Raw genomic sequence first — 27,830 nt, forward strand, 5'->3', positions numbered from 1 at the left:
CCACTGGACATTAACAGTAAGAAGTAGGGCAGAGGATTCAGTGGTGTGCTCCTCTTCCCACCTTCGCTCTCAATCCCCTCATCAGCAGGCTGTTAATATTTAATTATACAAGCTTCATTTCATACTCTCCAGCTGAAACCATGAGGTGGAGATGGAGGTGCAGGGGGCCACTATGAGGAAAGTGATGAAATAGAATACTGGGGGTTGGTTGAGGATACAAGAAAGAAAAGAGGGAGAGAAGTGGAGTGTAGAGGAGTAAAATACCATTATGGCTGCAAGTTTAACCATGCAAGTCAATTAAATACTTTCATATGTGTGGTGGTGGACCAACAATGAGTGAAGGCCTATTGTTGGGAACCCAAATCCCAACCAAAAGCATCAAGTGTCATTAAGTTGTGTCCTTATCTGACAACTGTCTCTTACACTTATGTTCAGAAACACCTTAATTATGTAAAAGAAGCACAATAACTGATATTATCCATTTCATCATCATACCAATCACTTATTTGTATCTGCAAAATGTTCACTGTCGACATTTTTCATTGTCTCTGTTTCCATATGATATAGGGCTTGTCTTACTTTCTTAAATATTAATAGGCTGATGTCAGTCCAGAGCAATAATCCATCTTCCCTCCTCATGCTAATGCAACACATAATACTGTGTTGTCAAAAATGGCCTCACTGATCTCTGTTCTGCTTATCCTGTATTTATTCCTTTTATCTTTTAGCATTTCAGCCTTCTGGTGCTTCTGTTGCTGCCTGAATATACTTAAAAACTTTTTTGTAAAGTTCAAACTATGAACTACAGATAACTCAAGTGTCAGAGCAGAAAGTTTCTAATCTTTGAACCATAATTAATTCTAATAACTGGGTTTAACTGGATCTGTGCCCTCCTAAAATGTTTCTCTGTTCCTATTGCCATTTTTTTTCAGCAGATAAGTGCTAAGGCTTTTCCCATCAACGCATTATCTGACAGAGGAAAGGACTTTAATGATCTAAACAGACAAATTAGGCTGCTGTGTACATTAGGATTCCTCTCTGTCTGCCTCCACACTCTGTTTACATTTTATACATGACCAATTTAGACTAGAGATGTCCTGTCAGGTTCCACAAGCTAATGACGAGGAGGTTCAAGGCGCTGCTAGAACTTTCTAGCAATGTGGAGGTGACGCGTACAGTTTTAACAGAATTATTCAAAAAATATGGAACTCGCATGTAGAGTATTTAATGTTGAAAATTCATCCTAATATTAGACCTTTGGGCTATTTCCTTTTCAACAAATCTTGTAGGAGTGAGATCTTGCAGATGAAGTGGTACAGCATTAATAATTTATGTCGGAGCCTTTTTATAGAGCACAGCCCTTGAGATTCATAATTCTATTCACATTAGGCCTCAGAAAAAAAGTTAAAGTTTTAATAAATAGGTATTAAAACTTTAACTGATATTAATAGCACCAATTAAAGGGCATACTGTGGAGTTATGCATCATTTCTGTTCTGGTAGAGTGGAAAACCCAGTCGGCAGAACCTCCCTTAGCTCTCTATGTCTTTCACAGCTAATCCCCCTCTCTCTCTCTCTTTAATTCTCACATTCTTTATCTCACTTCATCACTGTCTCCTTTCCAAATAAGAGATAATACACAGAACTGACACTTGAATGCAGGCATTGTGTAGAAACGTTAACATCTGTCCAAACCTTTTAGGGCCAACATAAATTGTATATAGAGGAACAAAAGAGTGTTTATACTTATTCTTCATGCAGTCTGGCATAAAGCGATTTTATCAGCCAGTCTGAGGGCTGCGGGCAGTTCTTAAGGAAAGAGTTTTCCACAGAGTGACCCACCATCTTGGAGCAGATCCCCAGGAGCCGTAGAAAACTGACTTTCAGTTGGACCAGGAGGCCACTGAACCAGACTGAGCCTCCATGTTGCAGGATGCTCCAATTGACTTGAGTCTCCTTCAAAACTGAATCCTGTGTTGCACCTTGTTGCAAATGAAGTCCACATGGTAGGTCCAGGACAGTGCACTGTCCACGTACACTTTCAGGTATTTGAATGATGTGAATTGTCACCAGAGCAAAATCTGGACCTACCTGTGGCTCCTAAGATGATCTCCTCTGTTTTGAGGATACTGAGTATGAGAGCATTATGATCATACAACTGAACCACTGACACTGTCCTAGCAAAGGTCTGGCCTCTCCCCCTCCTGCATTGTGCTACCAGTGCAGCATCATCAGAGCAATTGATGATGTGGTGGTTAGGCACACTGGGAACACAGTCGTTGGTGCAAAGGGTGAATAGCTTGTGGAGAGCCACAGCTAGTTGTGACCAGGGGGGTGTAGGGGGTTATTGACCCTAACCAGCTGTTGTCTGATGATGCAGAAGGAACAGCACCCGTGGATGAAATATGGGTTAATCTTCAACTGATGCAAATGTGTGAGACGCAGCATTTTACTCCGCCTCATCATTCCATAATCAATTCACTGAACATTACTACTACAAGATGAGAGTGCCTGACCATCCGTGGTTGTGACTGATGAGCAATTTTCCTTGTCTCCCACATCATCATTTCCTCTAGTGTGCCAGGTCAAATGGTGTGTGTTAGTCAGCCAATAGCCATTCATTTCAGTTTATGAAGTGGAACCTGTGCTGGATGGTCATGCCATTAAAGACATTAGCATGCGCATCTTTGCTACAGGTACCAAGTACCATGCATGCCGGGCTGTTTTAACCAAAGCTTTATTTCACAGGTGACTGAAAGAGCTTGCATGCATGTTACTGCTGTTTGTTTCCACTGGATCTCCAGTACAAGTGTAGCAGGCATTTTGCCATGGCCAGCTTTAGTAGCACTAGAGGGGCTATCTCCGTGGGATTTCTCTCTTTCTCTCTCTTTTTGGTTTGCTCTGATGCACTACTGTGCCTGGGGAGATATGGTGGACGGGAGAAAAGAGAGTGTGTTTCCTTTGTTCTGCAGTGCTGAACACAGGACTATAATTTTCTTGCTGGAGCCAAGAGAAGGGGTTGACTTAAATAATGGCTTCTGTGTTCTAATTTGTGTAGGGATTTATCCTGCTGCTTGGCTAGTGTAATGCTAGAGAGTCTTGTGAGCTGATCAGTACAAGCAGTCAGAGAGGAATGAGACAGTAGAGTGGGGAAATGAAGACAGAGAGAGAAAAAGAGGGAACGAGACGGAAAGAGAAAAAGAGGGGAAGAAAGAGAGAGGCTCAAAGAAAGAGAGAGAAAGGTTCTGCTTCTTTGCTCCGGTGATTCCCGATGAAATTGATTCTCAAACCTCCAGAGACCTCCCACTGTCCCCCCTTTTCCCCGCCTCTATTACATACCTGTCCAGAGGATGAATGATCTACACATTACCCATGAGTACCGCTGACCGGTACACGCATCAGCGACTTCCAGTGCTTAGGGACCACACAGACATGCTGAAGACACAAAGGGAGAGACAGAACAGGAAAGATGTGGGACAGGAGATGGCAAAGGACGGATAGAGGAAAGAGAAACAATCAAAACTGATGATGGAGATGAGCATAGGAAAAAGAAAGTCAAAGCGAGTTAGGGGGGGAAACCACCTAAGTGACAGGGGTGAAAAAGAATGAAGGTGTGATTAGGGCAGCAGATGGAGATGTGCAGGTGAAGACAGTAGCAGGCGAAGGGGATAATAGAGGCAATGAGTTAGTATATTAAGAGGAAGGCAGGGGAATGAAGGATGAAGTTAAAAAAAGATTAGGGATTCCCACTGAAAGAAGTGAAGATCAGATGGAGAATGAGGCTCAGGGGGCTGGTGTGTAGAGGGGGTTAGGATCCTCCGCCAAATAGCTCAGAGGGAGGCAATCAGGGCTGGTGAAAGCTGTGCCTGTAGCTTCAACCCTGTAGTTCACCGCTGCTTTCCCGGGGGATAGGTGTCACTCGTGTGGAGAAAGAGAGCAGCCACTTTAATGAATGGAGCTCTTTATCTGAGTTATTACCTACTGAGTAGACACTACGGAGCGGGCTCTATTTCCACGGCAGTGATCCCCAGGGCGGGGGGGGGGGGGGGGGGGGGGGAGTGGAGCAGGAGGGAGAGGGAAGAGAGGGGGTGGAGAAGGAGAGAGGGAGTTCATATTTGGTGCCTTATTTTGTAACAGGGTATGACATCTCTGGCCTCCATCCTATAACAAAGCCCCGAAGCATGGTCGAGCATCACTGACGAGAGGAGCATTAGTGTGGAAGGCTGGAGGAAAACCGCACAATAATAACACCCACTGGGAAGGCCTCAACCTGTGTTGAATCTCTGCTTCTTCTTTCTGCATTTCTATTGGGAATGTTTTAAAACTATTCAAGCAAGCATCATCATAGCACTGTAAGCCTCTCTTTTAAATTGTGGACTTTTTGTCGATCTAATAAAATAAGGTGGTACAAAAAGAAGAGTTTGGAGTTGCGTGATTAGTAGGATTAGTAGGACGTGATTTCACTCTTACGAACACTGAGAGCAAGTTAAAGCTGAATGAATTCTCTATTGGATATTGGATGAATCCGAGGAGAGGAATGTACACATTTTCTTTATGAAAGAACTGAAATATATCTTCAAAAAGGTAGAATTTGTGTGGTACGCATTGCACATAAAGCCCGTGGGAAATGTAAGCAACCTCACACAACTCAAAGGTCCTCGATCAGAGACTCTAAACTGCCCTAACAATAAGTATGAGCAATTGTTTGTCTACAACCCCTGTAATAGACTGACCGGACCTTCTGCTAGTGTATGCTGCAACCCAGCCTCTTTTGACTTTGGATTAAGAATGTGGAGACAATGATAATGATAATTATTATAATAATCTTGATGTATAAATCACATGAATGCCAATAGGTGCTTTAAAAGGGATGAAAACTAAACAAGAAAGAAAAAACACAGATGCAACAAGTATAAGCAATGAATTCATCAATGTCTTTGTATCATTTTGTAGTATACCTGTAATTGTCCAAGAATCTCCCTATACTGCCCATCAGCAGGTAGAGCAGAGCTGATGGAGGATGATGGAGCCAGTCTAAACCCTCTGTTCTCCGGCTCCACAGGCTCTGAGAGCTGCTTGGCTCCCCTAACGCTGCCTGATGGCTTTAATTGGTCTCCTCTGGCTAGGAGCAGAGCACAGGAATTGCTACCCACTAATGGAGTGAGCTGCAACAACAGCGATAACTCTCATACACTTGAGTGTGCACATACATGTTCATTCAAACAGACATACAAAGACGAGTATGTGCACGCTCACCTGTATGAGCACAAATACACAGTTACACACATGTACAAAGTAAGCATTTAATTCACCCCGGAAGTCTTTCTATCTCACTCCTCTCTGCATTCAGATGTAAATCCATATGCCTGCAAACCTGCCAAAATCGAATGTACTTTTTCCCCACACACAATGTTGAAGAGACAAGTTCCTCCCTCCAGGAAGTGGCTGTTTGATTTCTACCTGTTGGAGGGTAGTGTTTATTTGCAACATCCAAGGAGGGGTTAAAGAAAGGAGTGCCACACATTCTAAAACTAGAAAAACATTATTGCAATTGCTAATATGCCAAGTCTTGATTCAACTGACTTTCAAAAGAAGTAAGAAGGATAAAAAATAAAACATGTAGAAAGAAAGTATCATACAAGAGCTAATGTAAAATTCTTGTTATCACTGATCATTTGAAATAGATGCATTTGGAGAAAATCCAGTGTTAAAATAAAAAGTTAAAAATAAAAGAAGAAGAAAAAAATCTGTTCTCCACTGTTGACTCTCTGGGGAACGATTATAGATGTTATTATTCTCCCGGACAGATGCTGTTTGTAGCGAGTAGACCATCTCCAGAGCATTGCAAGATGAGACAAAGAGAGCAAGAAAGACAAAAATATACAGACAGACAAACAGACTGCAATACCACTGGTGAAAGTACAGTACACGAACCTCCTCGTTATCAAATGAGCATCCTAGACAGAGACAGAGACCATTCCCTATCTTTCATTGCTCAGGTGGGAATTACAGTGCTGAGGACAGGGAAATGCTAAAAGCTATACACAAACATAGCGAACACCCAGCAACTCCACATAGCCTGAATATCACAAACAGACCTTGAAAAAGTACTTGAAAGACAATTGGCTGATGGTAAACGGGAGGGAAAGTCAATGTGCAAACGATATCGGAAAAAGAGTTGTGAAAATTAACTATACAGTGGGAGCGTGATCCTCCTTAGCATTTGAGCTACGTGCATTTACAGACTGAATGAGAGCGCAAGTCTCCCATATGTCTGAAGTGCACGGAAACAAAGCTGACAGAGAAGATCAATCCACAAAACTCAACACATGCCAGCACCAGCTGTCACTCTAATTGCCTCCCTCTACTGTCATCTTTAGCATCAATTCCATGCTAATGCTGCGCCAGGTATGGGTGTGCTAAAGATTCTACTTCCTCTAATGAGCATTGGATTTCCATATAGAGCACAGGCATTTTTTTCTGTAGTGGCTACAGCCCCCTCTGTATGTGGAGTTAAGTTGCTTACAGTGTTCGTGCCATTATGGCATTGTGCCAATCTGGATTCTTAATGGGCTAAGCAGTGTTTACTTTTCAAAGACTTCCACATGAATTATTGATGGCTGCAAGCTGATTTGTGCTTAGAATTAGCCTAGAATAATCCATCTGGGCCTACCTTGCTTCCTAGGCGCCTTGTCTTTCTCCAGGGTAAACAGGCTGACTGGAAACTTAAGTAGCTTTGCACAGTACATTTTTAATTTATCTGGATTTCTGCTGAGTATAAACGGTTACTTAAAGTGGCACAAAAAAACTATACCTAAGAGGACAGGCCCTGTGAGCATATAACGGTAAGGTGACCAAAGGGCTTTACTTAGACTTGCATGGATAATGTCAAATGAATAAATTAACAAATGCAAGGCATTGATGTCTGCTCCTTCTTAATAACCTTCTGGTTATGAGAGGTCTGTTTATTCACAGTGGTTGCCTTCTCTTGCCCTTACAATGGTCTCAAATGTACTATGGAGCCTCTTTGTTTGGTTTCAAAGCAGGGAAGGAGCCCTGGGAATTCTGGGGAATGTTGGGAAAAAGGAGTGTGGGGCCTGAATACCTGATGCAGCAAATACACCTCACAATGTGATACTTTATCATCCCCTCTTTGGCTCATCTCTCTCTCTGTTCCTCTCTAATAGAACTAAATCTTACTACATGAGCCCAAGGGGAAGACAGCAGTTACATAATGATTTGCTTTAACAGTGTCTGTGCATTGGCTTGTACTGTAAAACATACACTCAACAGTATGCAGCGTGAATGTGTGAATGGTAAAAATTAGGATAGTTATCAGAAGAAGTCTGGAAGATGCTGGAGAAGAGCTGAAGGAAGACACGACTTCTACATTTGAGAATTTCTTCCGGCTGCGCTCGTGCGAGTGATGCCAATTTGTCCAGACCCCGATTCATTTTCTTGGCCCTCTTTGGTGTCAGAAAACGAATAGGCTTTGCATCTGAAGTTTGGTAATAAACTCTTGGAATAGATCCATCCCACGGACAGAAATGAACCAGCCTGAGGAAAGAATAAAGACACTTTTCCTCAGCAGTCTGTCAGAGGCAAATGGCTCTGCTTTCTTTCCTGTTTGTGTTTTTTTAACCATTTAAACTTACTTATTTATTTTTGGCTTTAGTATACCCATCTGCCATTACTGTGGTGACATGCCTTTGAGCAGTTGACGAGGTTTGAGAGCACAGCACTGTAGAAGTAAAAATCTTGCTTAATTAGTGTGACTGTGGAGTCGGGAGATGTGTTTATCTCATTATGGGCATTTGAATGAATATTCACATGTCCTCACTTAGACATTTGAAGCTGTTGTTAACCGTAAAAAGAAGAAATCCAAAAGTGGGAAAAAGGGCAAAACAATTTCCAAAGATAATGTGAAATCTTAAGTGTTGCTAATTCGTGTGACTCTGGGTTTATAGCAAATGGCAGAGGAGTGAGTAGTTGTTTCATGTTTCACTGGTGTCAATTGTGCACCAGTGTATGAACAAGACTCACCATGATTCTCAGCAGCTTTTTCTCAGGTTTCTCAGGTGTTCGTGTACTGAGCAGAGATTGATGTACTCTGTCTTCCACTCCCTGTCCGTCCCTCCCTGTCTGTATCCCTCTGTTTCACCCTGCTGAGATAATCCAAGCTGGCCAAATCCCTCTGCCGAGCAGGCCTACATAGGAGATGTCCTGCTGGGTGCAATATGCCACCCGCCTCCCTGGCAATGCCAGCCCCGTAGGGCTTCCAGCCCAACTGTGGCGTCTTGTCAGTAAACAGACAAAGATGTATGAATCATCTAAGTGACTCGGAGCAGGTAGTCCTGTGACAATAACATGTTGTTGAATCATGACAAAGAGTTATTTGCTCCACGGGATTACTGCAGCTCTGTTCCTGGGTGACACCACCCAAACATCTCTGGGCTTGCACCCAGGCTGTAATCTTCCAGATGACTGCCACACACCATCAGATACAGAGATGACGCACCTTTTAAATGGAATCGCTCTACCACAGAGAGAAGAGTTATGGTAAACTGCAGTCTATCTCTACAATAGTCAATTACACTTAGCCTGTATGGATGGCCTGAAAACTCCATCCACCAGTGCAATCAGTGTTGCACCCTACTGAGCAGACCACAGAATATCAAATTAAGTTCATCCGTCAAGGGAACAAGCTGTTCTCATATCTAATTGGCAGTTGAGGCTTAAGAACAGGATTCTATATGAAAGAGTGGTAATCAGTTTACTTCGGTCTCTATTCTTTTTGTTATACTTGTCTCTGTTTTTATCTGCTCTCTGTCTTTTCCTGAGAAATGTGTCAATGCCCAGACAGCCTTAATGAGTCGAAGATGTGGGTCTGCTGAGGCTCTCTTTGTGTGGTTTTTATCTTTATCTCTGGCTAACATTCAATTGGACATGTTGCGGGGTTTAGCCTGGCAAACAAAACGCATTATCAGCCTCTTGTGAGCAAGCCTTTCACATTGTTGCAGAAGAAAGCTACTTTCTGCTTCATGCACAGGTGACACTATTCACCATCTATATCATTTTTTCACCTTTTTTCTTCACAGAGATTTCAATTATGGGGGGTCTGCCATGAACCTAAAGTCTCTTCTGTTGGCATTTAAGTCCCATATATGCTGGGCCTTATTAGTTGGCCTGAGGGAGTCAATATTGGCAATATAATGTCTATAATACCCTGCAGAGAACAAACAGCTGAATTAAATAAATGGCCAATCAAATCAAAGGTCAAAGTTCTCGTCACAGGGATCCAGAGTGGCATGAGCAGTACGCAGCAGAAAACAAACCATGCGTGCTTTCACATTCTCATTCAGCCATTACTTCTACACAGGAAGCCTGAAAGCAACTCCTGCTACAGCAGAACACACAGGGCTTTGAGCAGTGCATCTAAGAAAAACGTAGTAGGTTGAAGATAGTTCAAATACATTCAATTAAAGTAAAATTGTAGTGTTATCCTCATAGTTTTGGGCAGCCTTGGACAGCCAAAGCATAATTATGAGTCGAAAAGAAAGCTTAGTCCCCCTCCACTCAAGTCTTCTTGTTGGATGTTTGAGCTTCACTGTGCAGAATGATGCATGTGCAAAGTTTGACTCTAGAGGGCTCATTGAAAATCAGATTTCAATGGGTGGGTCTACGAGCATGATTTGTGACATTACAAATAGTTTGGAAGCCAATCCTGGTCCAATTTGCAACTTATACAAGTGTGATGTAGAAAGTGCTCATACACTGAGAATGGACTTTACAGTTACATCAAAGTTATTACAATTCATCCTGAGGGAGGCATGAATGTTTTTCATTGCAAACTATCCAATAGTTGTCACAATCATATCACTGATGATACCCTTGAGCCTGGCTAAAAATCATAAAGTGAACTGCGTATAGAAGAAGTGTTATGAATAAGAGGCGTACTGTCTGTGACTACTTTCAACCTTTGATGTACACAGACTGCACAGGATGCTGTTGAAAACTATCCCTGGATTCTTAAAAGGATGTGTCCTTGTTTACAAACACTTGCCAACTTTGGGAAAACACATATTTGTGTTCCTTTCTAAAACAACAACATTAATGACAATGTATTCTAACACTTGGGTAGAGTGTAGACAGTTGGGAAAATGTATGAATCAAAGTAAAACAAAGCACCACCTGTATCACCATATGATAGATATGTGATCAGCAAAGCTCCTTAGATTCACACTACTATGAACAGACAAGTAATTAAAGCAATTATTTCAGCTTATATTAAAAACATATCATGTCATATGAAGAAAGTCAGTTTACATTGGGCACGGATAAGTTCTATTTTTATTATTTGACATTTCTGTCCTCATTACCCAGCTTGTTATTTATTGTTTGATAATAATTTTCACCATATATTTGTATATATATATTTGTCACCCAATGAAGTGAACAAGCATTCGAATGAAACAATCACTGACTACTAAAAATAAACTAAAAATATATTTATTATATGTCTAATTTATCAAAGGATGAAGGCATCTGACACAATTTAAAAGAAAACTGCATTAAAGACAATAAGATAAGGCAATTATCTTTCTATCTGTCAAGTCAGATCAGACAGCACTCCCACCTATTCATAAATACTCTAATAACAAACTTGTGCACCTGGTCTGGTCTTCTAACTCAGGGAAATACGAATAAATTAGGATTTATTCATATTTCTATATTCATACACCTACAGTCTACAAAAGCGCAAAAAAGGATAACACTGGGATACACAGGGTGCTTGGATATTGATTAATCCCTTTATTGTAAAACTGAAATTCAGTATAACTTAATACAATAAATGTTATTGTTTTACATTATTCTGCAACTTAGCCCAGTGTTATGGCCTACCTGTTACTCGAACGCTTTCAAATCTGTGCGTTGTACAATTTACACGTATAAAACTGTATTTTCTGTAGAAAATGTGTGTGACTGAAGAGTCATGGCTACTACACACTACTATTTCTCTGTACTACTACTCATATATGGTCATAGTTGTAAAATGTTATAAAACTTGTAATAGTGCTATAACCACCAATGCAAGTGTGATTACCACTATTAAATTTTACGTATACCACAACTGCTGCCACTACTACTTTGGTTATTGCTGACTACTATTACAATCACTTCTACAATTATCACAACAGCGACTAATTAGTGGTGAAAAAATATAATGTGACACGATATATTGCGTTATAAGGATGTGGAAATATGCATTATGAAGTAGAAAAATGGATCACAACTGCAGTGTATCTCATCAATAGTGACTCAAAAGTGTGAATGGGAATGTTTTTTTCTTTCATGGGCCATGTTCTTTCAGTGCTATGCTGAGCTGAGGTGATATTGTTTCACTAAAATTCAGTAACAGCAAATTACAAACGTAGCTAACCGGCTAATTTGGACGGATTTCAACGCTTGTAAAAACTTCAGATGTTAAGAGGCTGGCTTTTACAATGGCAGCTTTCAGGGAGTGACCACAACTTCCACCACCACCAACTTCCACATAAAAAAGGTGGTCAGGATCAAGGGAGCATGATGAGCTTTTAATTGCATTACTTTTGAGCCCAGACATCATTATTTACAACCTAGCTAGTAGTCAACTCAATGTTTATTATCATATCTCTGAACAACAGTGCAAACACTCATCACGCTCCGATGTGGCAATGGTGTCAGAAAGGCTTTTTGGAGCTGGATTTATGAGGCTGTTAATAGCTGAGAAGATCACATGAGGATTACTGCATTGTGATTATCAGTTTCCAATTTTGAGAATTAAGCTGTGGGCATTTCTGAATGCTGTGTTAAATAGCGATGTGCTCTTTTAGAGTGCCAAAATAAACCAGTAGCCTAGTTTTTGCACTCAGCTTTTCTGTATTTTGTATTCAGGTTAAAGATATCCTTCATTCTTATTGGGATGTGTTCTTTGTAAGTCTGTGCTGTACTGTCAGAAGTAGCCATTGGCTAATTAGTCAAGTGACCAAACCATTATAAGAGGAGGGAAGAAAAGTTAATAGACTAGATTGTCAGCAGCTTGAGGCATAAGATAACATTTCTTAACAATGATCAATTACAATGGACACATCACTCATTAGACTTCATGGGAACCTTATACTCAGAAGTTGTATAAAACTCAACACATTATATCATATGTGGGACATAATGTCTCCAATCCTTAGTGGTAATTTTTGCTGATAGTTATATAGATAGAAAGACGATGCATGACACAAGTAAAAGAAGAAATCTGAACAACTAACTAGCTAATAATCTACTTCTCTTCATGGTTTTGCTGTAAATCAACTACTTGGAAGCGATGACAGCGCTTCCTTGTAAAACTATACTTTTAAGTAGTTTCCCCAAGTATTTTTAAGGAGGCTTTGCAAACCAAGAGAGCCTGGGAGCCACACACGGTCAGAAATGCCCATAGATTTAATTCAGATCTTGCCTCGTAAGATTCCCCAATGTGGAGCTAAACAGGTACTTTCACATGAGGGAAAGACATTACTGGTGTGAAGACAGAATATGCTTCCAATTTAGCAGTGGAAGGAAGATATTGAACAAAATGTAATGAGGGAGGGATCTAAAGATTTAGAGAGGGGGAGACTGAGAGAGAAGTTGTGAGGAGTGTAGTTTCCTTGTGTAGCTGTAAGTTGACAGGTAAATTAGCATGTGTGGCTAATGGGGCAAAAAGCGGCCAGGCCCTCGTAGGCACCCTTTCACTCTGACAAACAGGCAGCTTGTTGACCCAACTATTGCCTCTGTCACTCCATTTCTCAGTTTTAGCATTTAAATAAACAAAAAAAACACCCTCCCACTTTGACACTAACACACTTACTGGCATACTAACAACACACTCCAGCACAAGCTCACATTAAGCTGCCAGAGTGGGCAAAGACAAGGATAACTCAATCTAATAGGATTCAGAATGAATCAGGAATGAATCTTGAAAAAAGGTTTTGAGATATTGGCCTTTTGATTGATCTTCTATCACGCTTTTTTAGCAAAATTGAGAAGCAGTGAAAAATCATGGATCACAGCATGCATCTTGAATAGAGCGTGTGGAGTTGTTTACAATCTGCTCATCAAGGCGTGGGGTAAATCTCTCTCATGCAGCTTACTTTTTTCTCCACCTTCCTGCACATAGTAGGAATCAATAGCCAGATTGCCGTCTCTGAATCTCTCTTCCATTTGTTTTTCTTCCAATCACTTTGCTGTGTATACCCTTGATGCCATGTTTGTGTCATACATCAACACCTTTGCAAAGTGGGTGGTGTGGAAGTGTATGTATGTACTCTATGTGTCTGCAAAGTGAGTACATGCACATGCATAAATGTTTGTGGATCTGCGATCCACAGTTGGGTATTACCACATATCAGTGTGTCTGTCTTCTTGTAGCGGGTGTCTGAATGTTTCATCTAATCATTAAACACTGACAGGCTTCACAGAGTAGTGCCACTGATCCCCGTCAGAGGAATACGGGGCCTGACTTCATTAGCCCTGTTAGTACTAAGCTGCTTTACCCTCACTTACGCCTGGCTTAACCTGCACAGTGATAAATGCTGAGAGGAGAAGGGAAGATAGGCAAGGGGGAAGGGGGGTGAAACTAAAGGAAAGCAGTGACAAAGGCATTTAAGGAGAGAGGCAAAGGTGGCAAAGTCAGGTACAGAGGTTGAGGAAGTGAGAAATGGGAGGGCACAGAGCGTGTGAACCTGGAGTTTTCAGAGGCAGGAGGGGATAAAGCTCAAAGTGGCGTTTGAACTTAGAGGGATTTACAAATGCAAAATGAGCAAAACAATCAATTAACTTGTGTAGCAATTAATCAATTATTACGCTGACACATTGACAGCCAAAGTGCTTAACCGTCCGTATCCAGCGTGAGGCTCCTATGTGTGAAAGAATTAGCATTGACCTCTGTGGACACATATGCGTCCACATTCATGCACACGCTAATTCATGCTTGCGCATATGCATCTAAGCACATAAAGATATGCGCGCACATCTTTGTTCTCAGCATATTTCTCCAGTACATTCATCTGGTTTCCCTCCTACCAGGACCTCACTCCCCTCTTTTCTCCTGCCAGCAGAGGTTTTTGGCTGGCTTAAGTACGCCCACAGGCCCCTGAGGGACAGCCCATGACGGATGGCACTGCGTGTGACTCCAATTTGATTCAGCCCATTTGATAAATTTATTGCTGGCATTTTGAAAATGAAATTAGAGGGACGTCTCCTAGAGACTGTTTTTCCAGCACAGGTGCCATAAATACACTTCATTTGGCAGAGGAGAGGGGGGAGGAGTGTAAGGGGGCGGAGAGGTGTTGGATAAAGGATGCCATGGTAGGGGGGCAGATAGTGGAGATGTTCCACAGAAGTAGAGAACTAAATAATAAGGTCACATTATAACGAGGTCCTGTATTAATCATGATATTGGTGAGGAACAACAGTAAAGGTTATTCACCCACAGCCTGAATACTACCTGGACCTAAACACTATGTGCTGCCCTTCAGTCTAATACATGTACCGTAGCATTACACTCTTTGAACAGATGTGAGACCCACATCTTTCATGTTGAATATTAACGGATTGAGACAGTGAGGAGTTGACATTGCAAGTGCGCATAGATGGCCTGTTTTTTCCATCTTTCATGCTCAGGCACAAACAAAAACACACACACATTTGCACACACACACACACACACACACACACACTTATATGCCAGTCTTTTGTGCACAAACACATGGTTTTATGTACACCATCTTTGCCTCAAGGCCCCATGGCTCTTCAATACCAATGGCACTGTCATAGCTGCATAACAATCTATAACTCACAGTGTATGAATGAATACAGTGGGCTATTTTTCTCTCTCAAGAGGGGGCAGAGAGACAGTGAATGTTTTTGTTGATGCTTCTGACTAAATGGATTTGAATGGGCATGAAAAGAAAGACATACAAACACACAAAATCAGACACAGACATGGACACACACAGGCTAACAAAAGTGAACATTCATTCACTGTCAGGGTGGCGTGGCCTTACTTATCGTCCTCTCATTCAGAAACATATGCGTGCGTGGCTGTGGAGGGATGATGTACACCACACCTGCCTCTGCTCCCCTTCAACATTCATCAGGGAGTGAGGCTCGGGCAACCCACATCACTTACCTTTATAGGGCCATCTGACAGCATCGTACACCGCATAGTCATCACATATATAGGCCTGACAACGATATGTGTGTGTGTGTGTGTGTGAGGGCACACTCTGTGTAACCTGTCACACAGATCTATATCAATGCATCTTGCAATGTATCTACAAGCAGCTTCAACAGATCTGAGGCTGTATAAGGTGAAGAATGTCCCCATGTTCCCTGAGATACACTCCTGCTGTTCACGTTTTACAAATATACATGTTGTGCACATTATATCAGATCCAGGTGACAATGAAAATATTTTCACCTGCGTTCTGTTCTGCTCTGGTGAGAGCTCGTACAAAACAACACCTAAGTTCTTAGAAGCACAGCAGGGAATCAAAGAAAGTTTCAACAAAATCAGCGGGGAGTTCTCCTGACTGATTGTCTGCTCCTGCTTTGCAATCACAGAGCGTGACACACCCTCTGCCATTACTGTATCTCCACTATGAAGAGTAGAGGGCTGGGACTGCTCGGTGCATACACCTGGAGGCTGCCACTCAGAACAAGACCCCTGGAGCTGTTTAGACAGTTTGACTGTCTGGCCCCATCATCTTACGAAATCAAAAACAGCCTACAGGTACATTCCTACAAACATCTCCCCCTCCTACATCTCCCATCACTCCCTGAAGACCCACTATGCAAAACAATCACCTCCCACAACCTCATATTAACATACACATGAAAGTGTGGAGGAGTCTGAACAGAACTGTGATTAGTCTTAACATAAGACTTACAGAAAGCAATGCATAAACACAGACTGCGGGCTGTCTATCATTGTGGGATAGCAGGATAATTTAGTCTAGGTGTCAGCGGGTGTGAATGATTGACTTTGTAATCAAACAGATTGTTCTGTAACAGAAACACTGAATGACTCAATTTCAAATCAACATCAACAACACCATGAAATGTTTTTCATCTCATTAGCAAAAACTGAGAACACAGACACATGGAGCAACACACCCACATGCCACTCTTGTGAAAATGCATGGGGATCCACAGGTGAGTGATGGAGTGCTGTCTTACCTTTTTGTGATGACACTGGGGTATCTGTAGATAAAAGAGAGGAGACACACAGAGGAATGTGTTAGGAGCTGACAGGCTGCTGTATAGCAGACACATAAAATGCAGGAGATGACAGCCGCAGCAGTGATTTGCTGGGAGGGAAACGAGCCACCCAAGAGGATAAACAGGTAGGGGGGTGTTGTACACAACCAGGGGGGCTCTCATCTCAGACCTGTGAAGAATATCCACTTTACCAAACTCATGCACGCTTAGTTGTGCCTGAATATGCAAACACAAATGGGGACACATACAATGGGGTTGCTGAGTAATACACACAGCAACCTTTTTCCCCTCCACATGGAGAGACCAGGTGGAGGAAAAAAAACATCTGAGCAAACACATTGAAGACAGGCCTCAAGTAGAAAGATGAGAGTCTCCAGACCCCTGGAAACCCTTGATCTCTTACACAATTTACCCTGAGTGAGCTTTCTAATAAGTAAAAATAATGCCTTTGAGGTGCAGCGAGACAGAGCAAATCAAATCCTTTCAGTGAGCATTTGAGGTTCTTACTCAGAGCCCACTAGAGACACTCCTGGCCCACAAGGCGTGGATCAAAACACGAGCTGCTTGGAGGGAAGGATGTACCGCAAAATAGTTTTAATACAACACAGAACATTTACAAAAAAAAACAACAACTGAGGGAGGTGTGTTTATGAAGGAGAAAAGTACATTAAATTTAGCTTATTTTCCTCATAAAATATTTACCAGGACAGTGTTTGTAGGCTCTCCAGGATTCATTTTTATTTAATAGACTTGTCAAACTGGTAGAAATGCAAGAATAAATGGAAAACAAAGAAAAGAAATACTCCCTTTTTTTTATATAACTTTGTACTTTCAGCAGTTGAACTCCTATATTTCTCTACTGGCCATATTCCCAAAAAGCCCAAATGGCCACAGACATTGGAGGGGAATAATTGAATCCGGATGGATTTGTGGTGTGCTGGGCTGAGGAAGTGATAATCCAAAGCTCTGCCTAATTGCCAGAGTAAAGATGGCGCCCATTGTGGGGGTGGCGTCGGCGTTTATCAAGGCAGTGTGGCGTGGGATTGGACTGAGCATTAGGGCTTTACACACTTTTGTTTTGTGAGGTGTTACAGTGGATTTGAGCAAATATTGGCCCTCTGGTTATTACATGGTCTGATTGTCTGCTATGTGACTGTCCATAAGCTCCGCATGTCTACCCTAATCTGAGAGGAGGCTTCAAATAATTAGTTAGTCGAGCACTCTCACAGCCCAGAACAGTCAACCTTATCGCTTAAAGAAAATCCTTGGTCCATTTCCTTCTCACCCCAAAGGCTTACAAACTCTCACCACTGTTAAAACCTTTGGGGTAGCCGCATAGACGATAAAATATTACCCAACATGTCACAATCACTGGTCCATATCCTACTCATTTGGCGTTTGTTATATAAAAGAAAGACTACAGTATGTCAAATATGTCAAAACTGTTCTGGCAAGTGCTTGTAGTGCACTTCAGAAATTTGAGAGCTGATCAATTTTCCAAAGATTCTGAAGCATTTTCAGAAAAAGGCAAAAAGAGAGAAAAGGAGACAGACGCTCACTAACTGTTTTGTCTGTGGTAAATAACAACATTTTCAATTTATTTCCAACATCTACCTAAAACAATGCAAGCATCACATACAAGGGGGAGGTAAAACCACTTACAAGGAGAATTACTAATTAATTTGTAGGGCTTTCAGCTTAAGCATGTCACATTGGTAAACAAACCCGAGTAAAACACCATATGGGTCTTTGGAGAAGTGTTTGATAGTTACTTTCAGTAACTGTCTTAAACAAAACATTGTCTTTGTGCTGAACATTCAGATATGATGCAATACATCATATCTATGGCTTACCAGTTGACGGTCAAAACATACCCAAAGACCAAATGTTCATAAATAGAGTCTCCAATCAGTGAATTTACACATTGTCCCATGTGCAGTAAACAAAATTAAAATTATTATGTTAGGCTATTGCAAAGCCCATTGGATCTTTAAACGTAGTTGAGGATTACAAGAATTATAATGAAAGCCAAAACCACAAGTCTTACAAGTCTGAAAGAGTAAGACAGCAGCAGTGACAGGTAACTGGTGGACATCAGACAGGCATTTCATTTATTCTAGCACCTCTCATGCTTTACATGCACTTAAAGTGGGATTTTTGCAGCAGAAAAAAAACTGCTGCTATAGAAACAATTTTAAACTCTACTGTTGAGTATCAGTTTAACATAATTTGAATACAACACGGTGTAGTGGATACACAGGACATAATGAGCAGATGAAGCTTTCTATAAAAGAGTTTGCAACGGCTAAACAAAAATCTAGAGACAACACAATTTAACCGTGAGTTAATTCTAATATAACAAGGGAAATTATGGATTAATGAATTGCCCCAACGCACAGTTACCTGCAGTAAACAGCAGGATGCTACACCGTGTGTCACTTTCTCTCTGTGTACACTGATATAATACATATCGGCAAATTTAAAGAAAATGTGGTTACATGCTTTCTATTAACACTGTTTCGATAATGATAAATAATGAACACACGCCAGCTGGGTGATAATAAATAATAAAAAGAAAGCACTTCTTTCCACTCTAGAAATTGCTGGGTTGGAGCAGAGACACCATGCTGATTGGTGTCAGCCCACATAAATAACTAAGCTGTTTAGGGAGGTAAAGAAAACCTCCGTCATTGATTACCGCATTTCTTCCCAGCTATCAGTGGCTTATATGGATTTGGAGACTAATTTGCAGTGAATATGTGAGTGGCGTTTTGATGTGCCCATGCACCCACAGCAGTACTCCTGTGGGTTTGAGTATTATGTAAAGTAGGCCATATGTCAATACAGGTTTCCCACTGCAAAGTATGAATGTGAGCCCAGTAAAGTTAAGACTGCCCAAAAGCATGCCCGAGGACACTAAAAGCTACATTTTGAAAACACATTTACAAAATAAGGACATAAACATCCCCAAACTGTTTTGCTTTACCTTTCAGATATTTTGCCTCTCACTAAAAAAAGAGGATGAAAGAAAGAGGTAGAGGAAAAGACTGACTCTAAGAAAATTCATTATTCATCTCGTTAAACATGTACCCATTTATCATTAGACTTTAATGTAATAAGATGTTTTTAGTTTGAAAGGAAAACAAGTCAAGAGGCAAACATAGACCTACATAGACCCTCTCTAAAGCTACACTTTAGAGATTCTAATAGCTAATCAGACATGGTTACAGACTATCTGTGTTGACGTTTCTAACATTGATTACCCATTAAAATGACATCTATTTGCTTAATGACTACTTTTTTGATCCAATACATAGAAAACCAATAAACAGAGAGGAAGTAAAGCCTCACAACATGAAAAAGTGTCAACATGAAATTGCACTAAATGACAGCTTAAATTTACTGTATTTCTCACTGAAGTGGATGGGGAAGTTTCTGAATTAGTGAATGCCCGAGGCCAGCATATAATGCCACTGGGTTTACACCAGACCTCTGGATCTGAAGAGGGGTCATAAATAAAAGAAAGAATCATTAACGGTGCTTGCACACAGCTGCCAGTTAGTGCTAATTCTACCACCCTGTGATGTCGGATGTTGCCACATGTTGACTGACACATGACAGGGTTCAATACTTGGAGACCAGAGTCACCAAGAGGGATCATGTTGGCACATTAACAGTGCTAGCTAATCAGACAAGTAACTAATAAAATATACGTCAGACCTGGTTTTTAATGCCTTTGTTCACTGGTGAAGGTGTGTATATAATTCAGGGTACTCAGACACCAGTAAAATTAGCTCCTACATTGTTTTCCCTGGTGCGGTACCTATGGTTTCTATGGACACACTAAGTGGCAAGCTCGACAATTTGAACAACCAGCCATGCTTTTTCTGCACGCAGCTTCAGCCTGCCTCAGCGGGAGGAAGTTCGTGTTTGAAACACTGGAGGCAGCAGTGGTAGCCATCAATCTTATGTCACACTACAGCAGCCATGTCTTTCTTTGTCTACAGTCATTTTGATTAGACCCACACACTTCTTCTTCTTCTTCTTCTTAGACAAAAAAGAAAAACGATTCTCTTTCAAGTTGAAGTTTCATTTTTATACTCTAATGCGCTCACATGACAAATAACACAAAAGTTGCTAAACTGTGCAAAAAGTGCTGTGTTGTAAAAGTTGACAAACACTTTGTAGCATTGATGATTGTCAGCGTCAGTTGGTTGTCAGCACTTTTTTGCACAGTTTGGCACATTTTGTACCATCTGTCACATGTGAGCATCAAAATATAGGACATTATATGCAAGGCAAGCTGCAACTTGATTGAGAATGCTTTCTCTCTTTTGTGACCAATAAGATGCTTCTTTCTACCGTTACTAGTATATCTAAATGAAGAATTGGCACACCTGCATAAGACTAGATTGAACCCATAAACATTCTGTGATGGATTTAACTTTAGTTAATGATGATAGTGAGAGCTATCATCAGCGGTGATGAAAGCAGCTTCAAAAATAGTATATCTCGCTGGAAGGTGCAAATTTCTTGGATTTTGCCCTCCTTCCCTTTTTTCCTGTCTTCTTCCTTGTGTCTTTTCAACCTTGCCAACTGTCACAAATACCGTGTTACACTTCTCAAGTGTGACCCTTGATGTGCGGACAGCTGGATAAATGTTGTAGAGCAGCTGTTTCTAAAGGGTAGATTGTATTGTTAAAACTGCAAATTCTCTATTTGGGAATTCAGGGAAACAGAGTTTATTTTCTGACTGCTGCTCTGCATTTCTAAAGGTTGTAAAGATGAATTCCAGGGGTCCTCAGATGCTTTTGGGTCATTAAACTCAGCACACAAAAGATAATGTGAACACAGAACAAAAACAGTTATATAATTAGCATTAAAAATCACACTTAAAGCAGTTTTAGAGAAATTACTCGTTAAAATCATCTGTAATGCAGATGGTCCATTACAGATGGTGAGCAGGCAGGCCTACAGGTGAAACTGTAGATACATGCTGGCCCTCTGGTACTGCAAATGTACACTCAGTGTATGAGGGTGTTAAGGAATCACCCTCTGATCCTTAACATACACTATACATCCCAGACTGATTGAATTAGACTGCTATTGGAAACCTGTCTTCTATTGACCTCTTAAAGTTGTGGCCTTCCAGCAGTCCGCTGTGGGAATAGTTTTAATTACAGCCAGAAATTGGATTCGATTTTATCCCCGTCATGAAGTGAGGAATCCTTACAGCTAATCATCGCTTCATCAAGACAAATGAAAGACATATCATCACTGGAAGGTACCACATGTGTGCATGCATGAACATATATAATTACAGTGCGAGTATTACACACAAATGTAGGTATATTTATACATGTAGCAGCATGTGAACTGTGTGTGCAGACTGCAGTGGAAACAAATGCGGCTGTCTTCAGATGATTAACCACTATTGATATATCATCTCTATAATGTAATTAGGATAAATTCCAACACTGTAGCTGTTCGTCTCTTAATCACACTCACTGGTGAACAGTGACAGCCCATCAGTTAAAGTTACCAACGAAAAAGAAGCCACTATGTGATGGATGGTGACATCAGTTGTGACCATTGACCTGGATGTTAATGATTCTGGGTGGACTAAGTGATGGTACAGCTCATCTCAAATGAGCTAAATAAATCATATGAAATCATTTATGATATAGACAGAATTCATATGTTTTCAGCTTAAACACCCTAAACCAAACATTGCTCCTACAACAATGCACATGGGTTGTGTTCCATGTCTTCACTGCAGTAGATTTCCTTGCATTGTTGAGTGGCCAACTTCCACCCGTGGGGATATTACATCCTGTATGTCCATAGTGGAGGATTTGTCTCCTTATCTCTTGAGAAAAAAAAGCCAACACCACTATTATTCTACCAGTGGAAACAGAAAGATGTCACCTTTAGCAGGAAGCTCCAAATTATAGTCCTGGCGAAAAGTTACCGACAGCCAAAGCCCATCATCCAGACATATTGAGTCAGCTTGTCACTGCCTTTAATCATTAAGTTTTGTGTTTTTAAGCATTGATGGAAGAAGGAGTTGTTGGGGGACATGCTATACAGACAAACATAAATATACTGTGCATGACTTTGAGTATTTGTATTATGTCTTTTCTTCTGCTATGTAAAACACTTACATACCATAATTCATTAACAAATGTTTTAAAAGCACGTGTCTGTGCTCTTTCCACAGAAGAAAACAAGAAGACGGAACACAGTCCCGGGTTTAATTAGCCGAGTATAGCGCATGCTCATCTGCTACATACTGCACAGGGAGCGCGGGGAGTGCTGCCTTCTTGCTCATTATGTACTAATGAGTTGTCTATTAATGAAAATGGAAAGCATTTATTTTGTGAGCACAAAGGGTTCAGCTGGATTAATTACTGCACTACAGCAACAAAATGAAAACAGAAAGTGCAGCATCACTCTTGTGTGGCACATTACCCATTAACCAACTGTTATCAGGGCCTGGCGAATGGTGCTGCACGACAGTAGGAACACAAACTGTTCGCACAGGCCATTCAAGCTTCATGTGAACTGCACTTTTGACACCTTCTACATCCTTTCTGTGATGCATACATGCTTATGCTCATACATGTCCACTAAAAACATCTTGTCACTGTAACATAAACACTTTGCTGGATCATAATGGCAGCATTTCGCCACTGGGCATGAATTTACAAAAGCTGTTCTTTGCGGAAAAGAAAACGATTCCATGGTAATTGCATTATTGTGTGCCCAAGTGTTGGCATCTATGCATGTCAACAGGAACAATCTGAAGGGATAAAAATACCAACTGCAAAAATCTAACATTTAGATTAAAAATATCCACTACTGTCAACACAAACTGCTTTTTGGGGGGGGGGTGGAGCCAAAAAATGTGAAAATGGCAGATCATGTGCTCACCATGGAGGCTAAGTGAGAAAGGGTGACACAGGACCATAGAGGGGGAGCAGGAATGGCTGAGCAGAGCCATGCATCTTCCCACATTAATACAGCAGCAAAAGTGGCATCCCTGTGATGATAATATCATCTTGTTGTGCTGCATTTCTTTTCAAATGGTGATCAGAATCATTCTAATAGCCCGCTAATAGCTTGATATCCCATTGGGCTCTCCTTGGAGAGGTCAGTGTGGGCTCTGGCAGCCTCAGCAGATGGTTCTTGATCAGATATTAGAGTCTGGGCAGCGAGGTCGTCTGGCCATGAGAATTGTGCCCTGCCTGGGGGATAACAACCCCGCCTGAACCTCCGGCTCCAGCTCTGGTTCCAGCGCCAGACGAATAGCTCTGTGTCCCAGCCAGACTGCAGGGACATTGGAGCAGTGACAGACTGCTGTCCTTAAGCCTCGTGACAATCTGGGCAAACCAAACTCAGAAACATGCTTTTCGCTGTAGTTTATTTTCCTCCAGGAATTAGTTTCACCCTATTTGGGCTGTACATGATTTGATGACAAATGGTTATGTAATTGCTACCGTTGTCTGTTCTCTCTTGTAAAAAATAATCACACTGATAACCAAAATCCTACTTAGCTGGATTTGAAGAAAAGCTATCCTTTCATTTCCATCACTCACTATCCCTATTGTAGCAGTGTCTGGAGGAATGACGAATCATTAAATAACAGGAATGCATTTACAAAATCTGTGATTTGAAGCATCAATTGTGTTGTATTAAACGATGGGGGACAGAATAACAAGGGGGATCAAGTCTTTGTTATTAAAATTGAATATTAATCTGTGTGTCAGTGTGAGGATGTCTTTTGTAAAAAATAAGTACGATAAGTTAAATCCTACTTAAGACAACTCTGAATCATCCATTGGCATTCCTGTCTTCCATTTTCTTCCACCTGCCGCATCTTTTTGTCTCTCCCGCCTCCGTCGACAAAGCCACAGAGAAGGCGGGGTGAATAAACACGACAATCTGAGCTTTATTTATCCTTTCCCCTGCGACAGTGGCAGCCTAAAATGGCAGGGCTTCGGATATGACCTTCAGTTAGAGCGGTTCTCCATCAGTCATCACTGCCACCCACAGATCAGACAGTGGATGAGAAGTAGTGGCACCCTCCATCCTCCTCCCCATCTCTGCTCTCCCCTTTTTAACCTCCCTCACAGCTGTCCACAAGAGATTTCTCTTTTTTAACTTTCCTGTCCCCCATTTTTATTTTCTTTCTCCCCTTAGCCTACCCTTGACCTATCTTTATTTGGAGCCCATTTTCTTGACGCCTTTCTCTTCTTCCCATTGTTTCCTCTCGGCATGAGGTACAGTCTTGGCAGGAAGCTCATAGGAGTATCTGGCATAAGCGCTGGATTCTTTTCAGCAGAAAATAATGGATACATGTTTTGCATATAATACACTTACAATGCAAACAATATATCTTGGAGTGGGAAAATGAGAGAGGAAACAGAGGGAAGGGGAAGTAGATGATTACAAGAATAAAAGGAAACACTTCATCCGAGTAGTCACTGTGGGGTCCTCACTTGCCCACTAGTCAGCCCATTTCTGATTATGTTACACTACAAAACACTAACTTATTATTTTCCATGATTCGTGTTGTTGGATCCTCTTCACCTTGGTGATGGCGGTGATGAACAACTAAGCTTTGGCTAGTGTGATTACAGTATTCAAAACGACACAATAGGGCTTAGTTAAGAGTGCCTATTATGCATAATGTAGGTATAAAAACCCTCATGCTAATGTTGTTGAATCGACTCAGCCTCAACCCTCATCCTGTCCACGGCTTTCATAAATCTAACAGCCTGTCCTCCATAAAAGATATTGTTTGTGTGAAAAATGGTGATGAAGATTGTCCACTCTATCTAATAACAGATATTTTGCAGGTGACACTCTCTTAAAACACTGCTTAATATCCTGAAGGAAATGAAATATTGACTATTCTATTGAATATGTGTTTCATAATCAGCACACATTCTGACAGAGAGCTTCAAAGTCAAAACAAAGACGACAGCGAGAACAAAATGTTCAGATTTACTTTTGTTATTGCAGCAAATGAGTGGTAGCCTAGAGATGTAGAGATGTAAGATGTAGCCTTCTTCTTTTTATAACCTTGTCGTTCAAATAATGATCAGAAATGTATCTTTTAAAACATTTTGTTTTGATCTTGTTCATTTTACCATGTTTTTTGAGACAAAAACACTGGGCTTTACATCTTTTTATTTAGATAAAAAGTCAAACTGGATGCTACCACAGCAATGGATGCTCTTAAGTTAGTTAGGTAGGGAGTCAGTCTCAAACCAAGACTATATGAAAGTTTAACAGCTGCAGGACATTATTTCAGTATATTGTACTCATGTTGCAATAAATCATTTCACAAAATAATTTCCAATGCAAAATTTTCTGTCCGAAGCATGTACCATAAAATAGCTTTCAGAGAATGCCTCTTTTTTTTAAATAATTGCTTACTATTTCATATTATCTATATACACACACACACACACACACACACATATTCATAACAAATGTTCTTATTTTCACCATCAGTGCACATCTCTATAAAACCTTAATAATAAAGATTAGGTTTGAGCAGGAGACAAAGAAATACATAGGCCTCAGGCTAGATTGTGCATCTTCAATCTATTCTTTCAGTCAGAGCACACAGTGTATAGCTGTAGGACATCATGAGTTTATTCTTTAAGTGGAACATTCTGGAAATTAATATCATGCTAATGTTAAACATAAATAGTGTCCTATTCTATTTGTTGTGAACTTATGTCAAAAAACTAAATAAATTACATGTTAGTGAGGAGTAAAGGTCAATGCTTTTAGACTGACTGTCAGAATAACAGGCAGTATGAGCACGTGTAAACAGACATTGTGGCTGCATATTAAAAAAAGCAAATGCGCTGAAATAAAATGGACAAGCAACAAATCAACAGCAGAATACGTCATTGCAAATATTGCCGCAATCAATAATAACGGCCTGTTAGAAAAGGCCGTTATTGAAGTCACGAAGGCACATTGAATATTCAAATCTCAAATCAGCATAAAAAGCTTTGTTATTTCATTTATTAGACTACGCTTACAACATTAAAAGTGAAACTACACAGCGTTGTACTCTTCACTGTAAAGACAACCATTTATGTATTTTTCTTTTTTCTGTCTTCCAGGATGTTGGAAGATGCAGTGGGTGAAGCCAATCATGTGGAACTGTGTCTGCCAAAGTAACACACACCTTAATGTGTGTGATGAGTCCTCTGGAGCTGCATGTAATCGCAAGCCTTTGGGTGCAATTTACATGCCATTCAGTGAAGTGGCAAAGTCAAATCAGACTCACAGGTTCAAGTCAGGTTTAAGCTTTTAAACATTTGCTTTCTGTGTTTACTGTGCATTACTTAAGACAGGATGAATTCAAACTGACAATTAAAACTCAAGATGTTACTTGTGAATGTTTGTATTTTATTAACTTGAATAAGAACTGACTCAAAAGTACCTGTATTGTTCCAAAGATATGGTGGGTTAATGTGAAATCATGCAAACTGGAGAAGTTGCTTCACATGAATGTTGTGTTGAATAGTGCAGCTTTCTACATAAACCTCAAACACCCATCCCAACATAGGGAAGTCCACCACTAATAAATCGTCAGCCTGTGGGTACCACTGTGTAAGAAAGTGTTATTAAAGCTGTGACGTTTTTAAAACAGAGACAGGGCGAATAGGAAATGTCTAGACATGCTTCCTTCAAGTCCAAAAATAGCAGACAGTAACAGATTGTCTAGCAGTGTCAAGTCAAGCTAGACATTTCAACAATCCATCCATCAAAATGTGACACAAACAAAGTGCAGTTAATACTTTTAGCCAGCATTGTGACAGAGTTTCTCTAAACCACTTGTGGATGCACTGTAGCAGAACATGAAAAAAAACAGCCACACAATAGCCTCAGGGCAAGCGAAAGAGCGGCTGCTCTGGCTGCTACCTGAATGTCTAATTCAGACCTGAGGACAGCCACCCGGGCTTGGGGAGGATGAGGAGGCTGAAGGATGACACTATCCGCGCTGAGTGCTGCGGCCTATTGGATGATTGAAGCCAGATTTAGTCTTCTTTATCAAGGTGCTCCAGTGGTCCCGCCACAGTAGCTTCGGTTGTAGAAAGTTATGTATAGTTCAGTGTAAGATTTAACATGATAATGATCATATGACCACTGCAAGTTAGATTTATTATTAGGCAATGTTGTTGTTGATTTATACCTAAAGAAATGGTCGCTTTCATTCTTTCATTCATCATTTCATCGTTTGTGACATGCAGTAACAGTGGGAAGGTCTGAGCTTGAAATGACTTCGCTGGCTAGATTACAAAAAACAGATGTGTTTGGCTACTGAAAAGGAGGCTCTTGGCATACAAGAAGAGATTTGTCCTGAGACTCTACTGTGTTTTGTCCACCTCAGCCAGAGTGCTGTTGCAAAGCTGCTCGCATTTTGCTGGATATACAAGTGAAAATAAGCCAGAATGTCAAAAATTATGCCAAGTCCAAGTGCCAACGCTATCCGAATCTGTACCTGTT

General features: G+C 40.9%; 1 protein-coding gene across 1 annotated transcript in view; it reads right to left on the minus strand.

Annotated features, from left to right (window-relative positions):
* LOC139288519 (cadherin-4-like) overlaps window positions 1-27,830 on the minus strand; it is a 207,182-nt gene that overhangs the window by 93,987 nt on the left and 85,365 nt on the right. The window contains exon 3 of the mRNA XM_070909829.1: window positions 16,251-16,274. Coding sequence (XP_070765930.1) covers window positions 16,251-16,274 — 24 coding nt within the window. The remainder of the gene's footprint in view (window positions 1-16,250; window positions 16,275-27,830) is intronic.

Source organism: Enoplosus armatus, chromosome 8, assembly GCF_043641665.1.
Source record: "Enoplosus armatus isolate fEnoArm2 chromosome 8, fEnoArm2.hap1, whole genome shotgun sequence".
NCBI classification, from domain to species: domain Eukaryota; kingdom Metazoa; phylum Chordata; class Actinopteri; order Centrarchiformes; family Enoplosidae; genus Enoplosus; species Enoplosus armatus.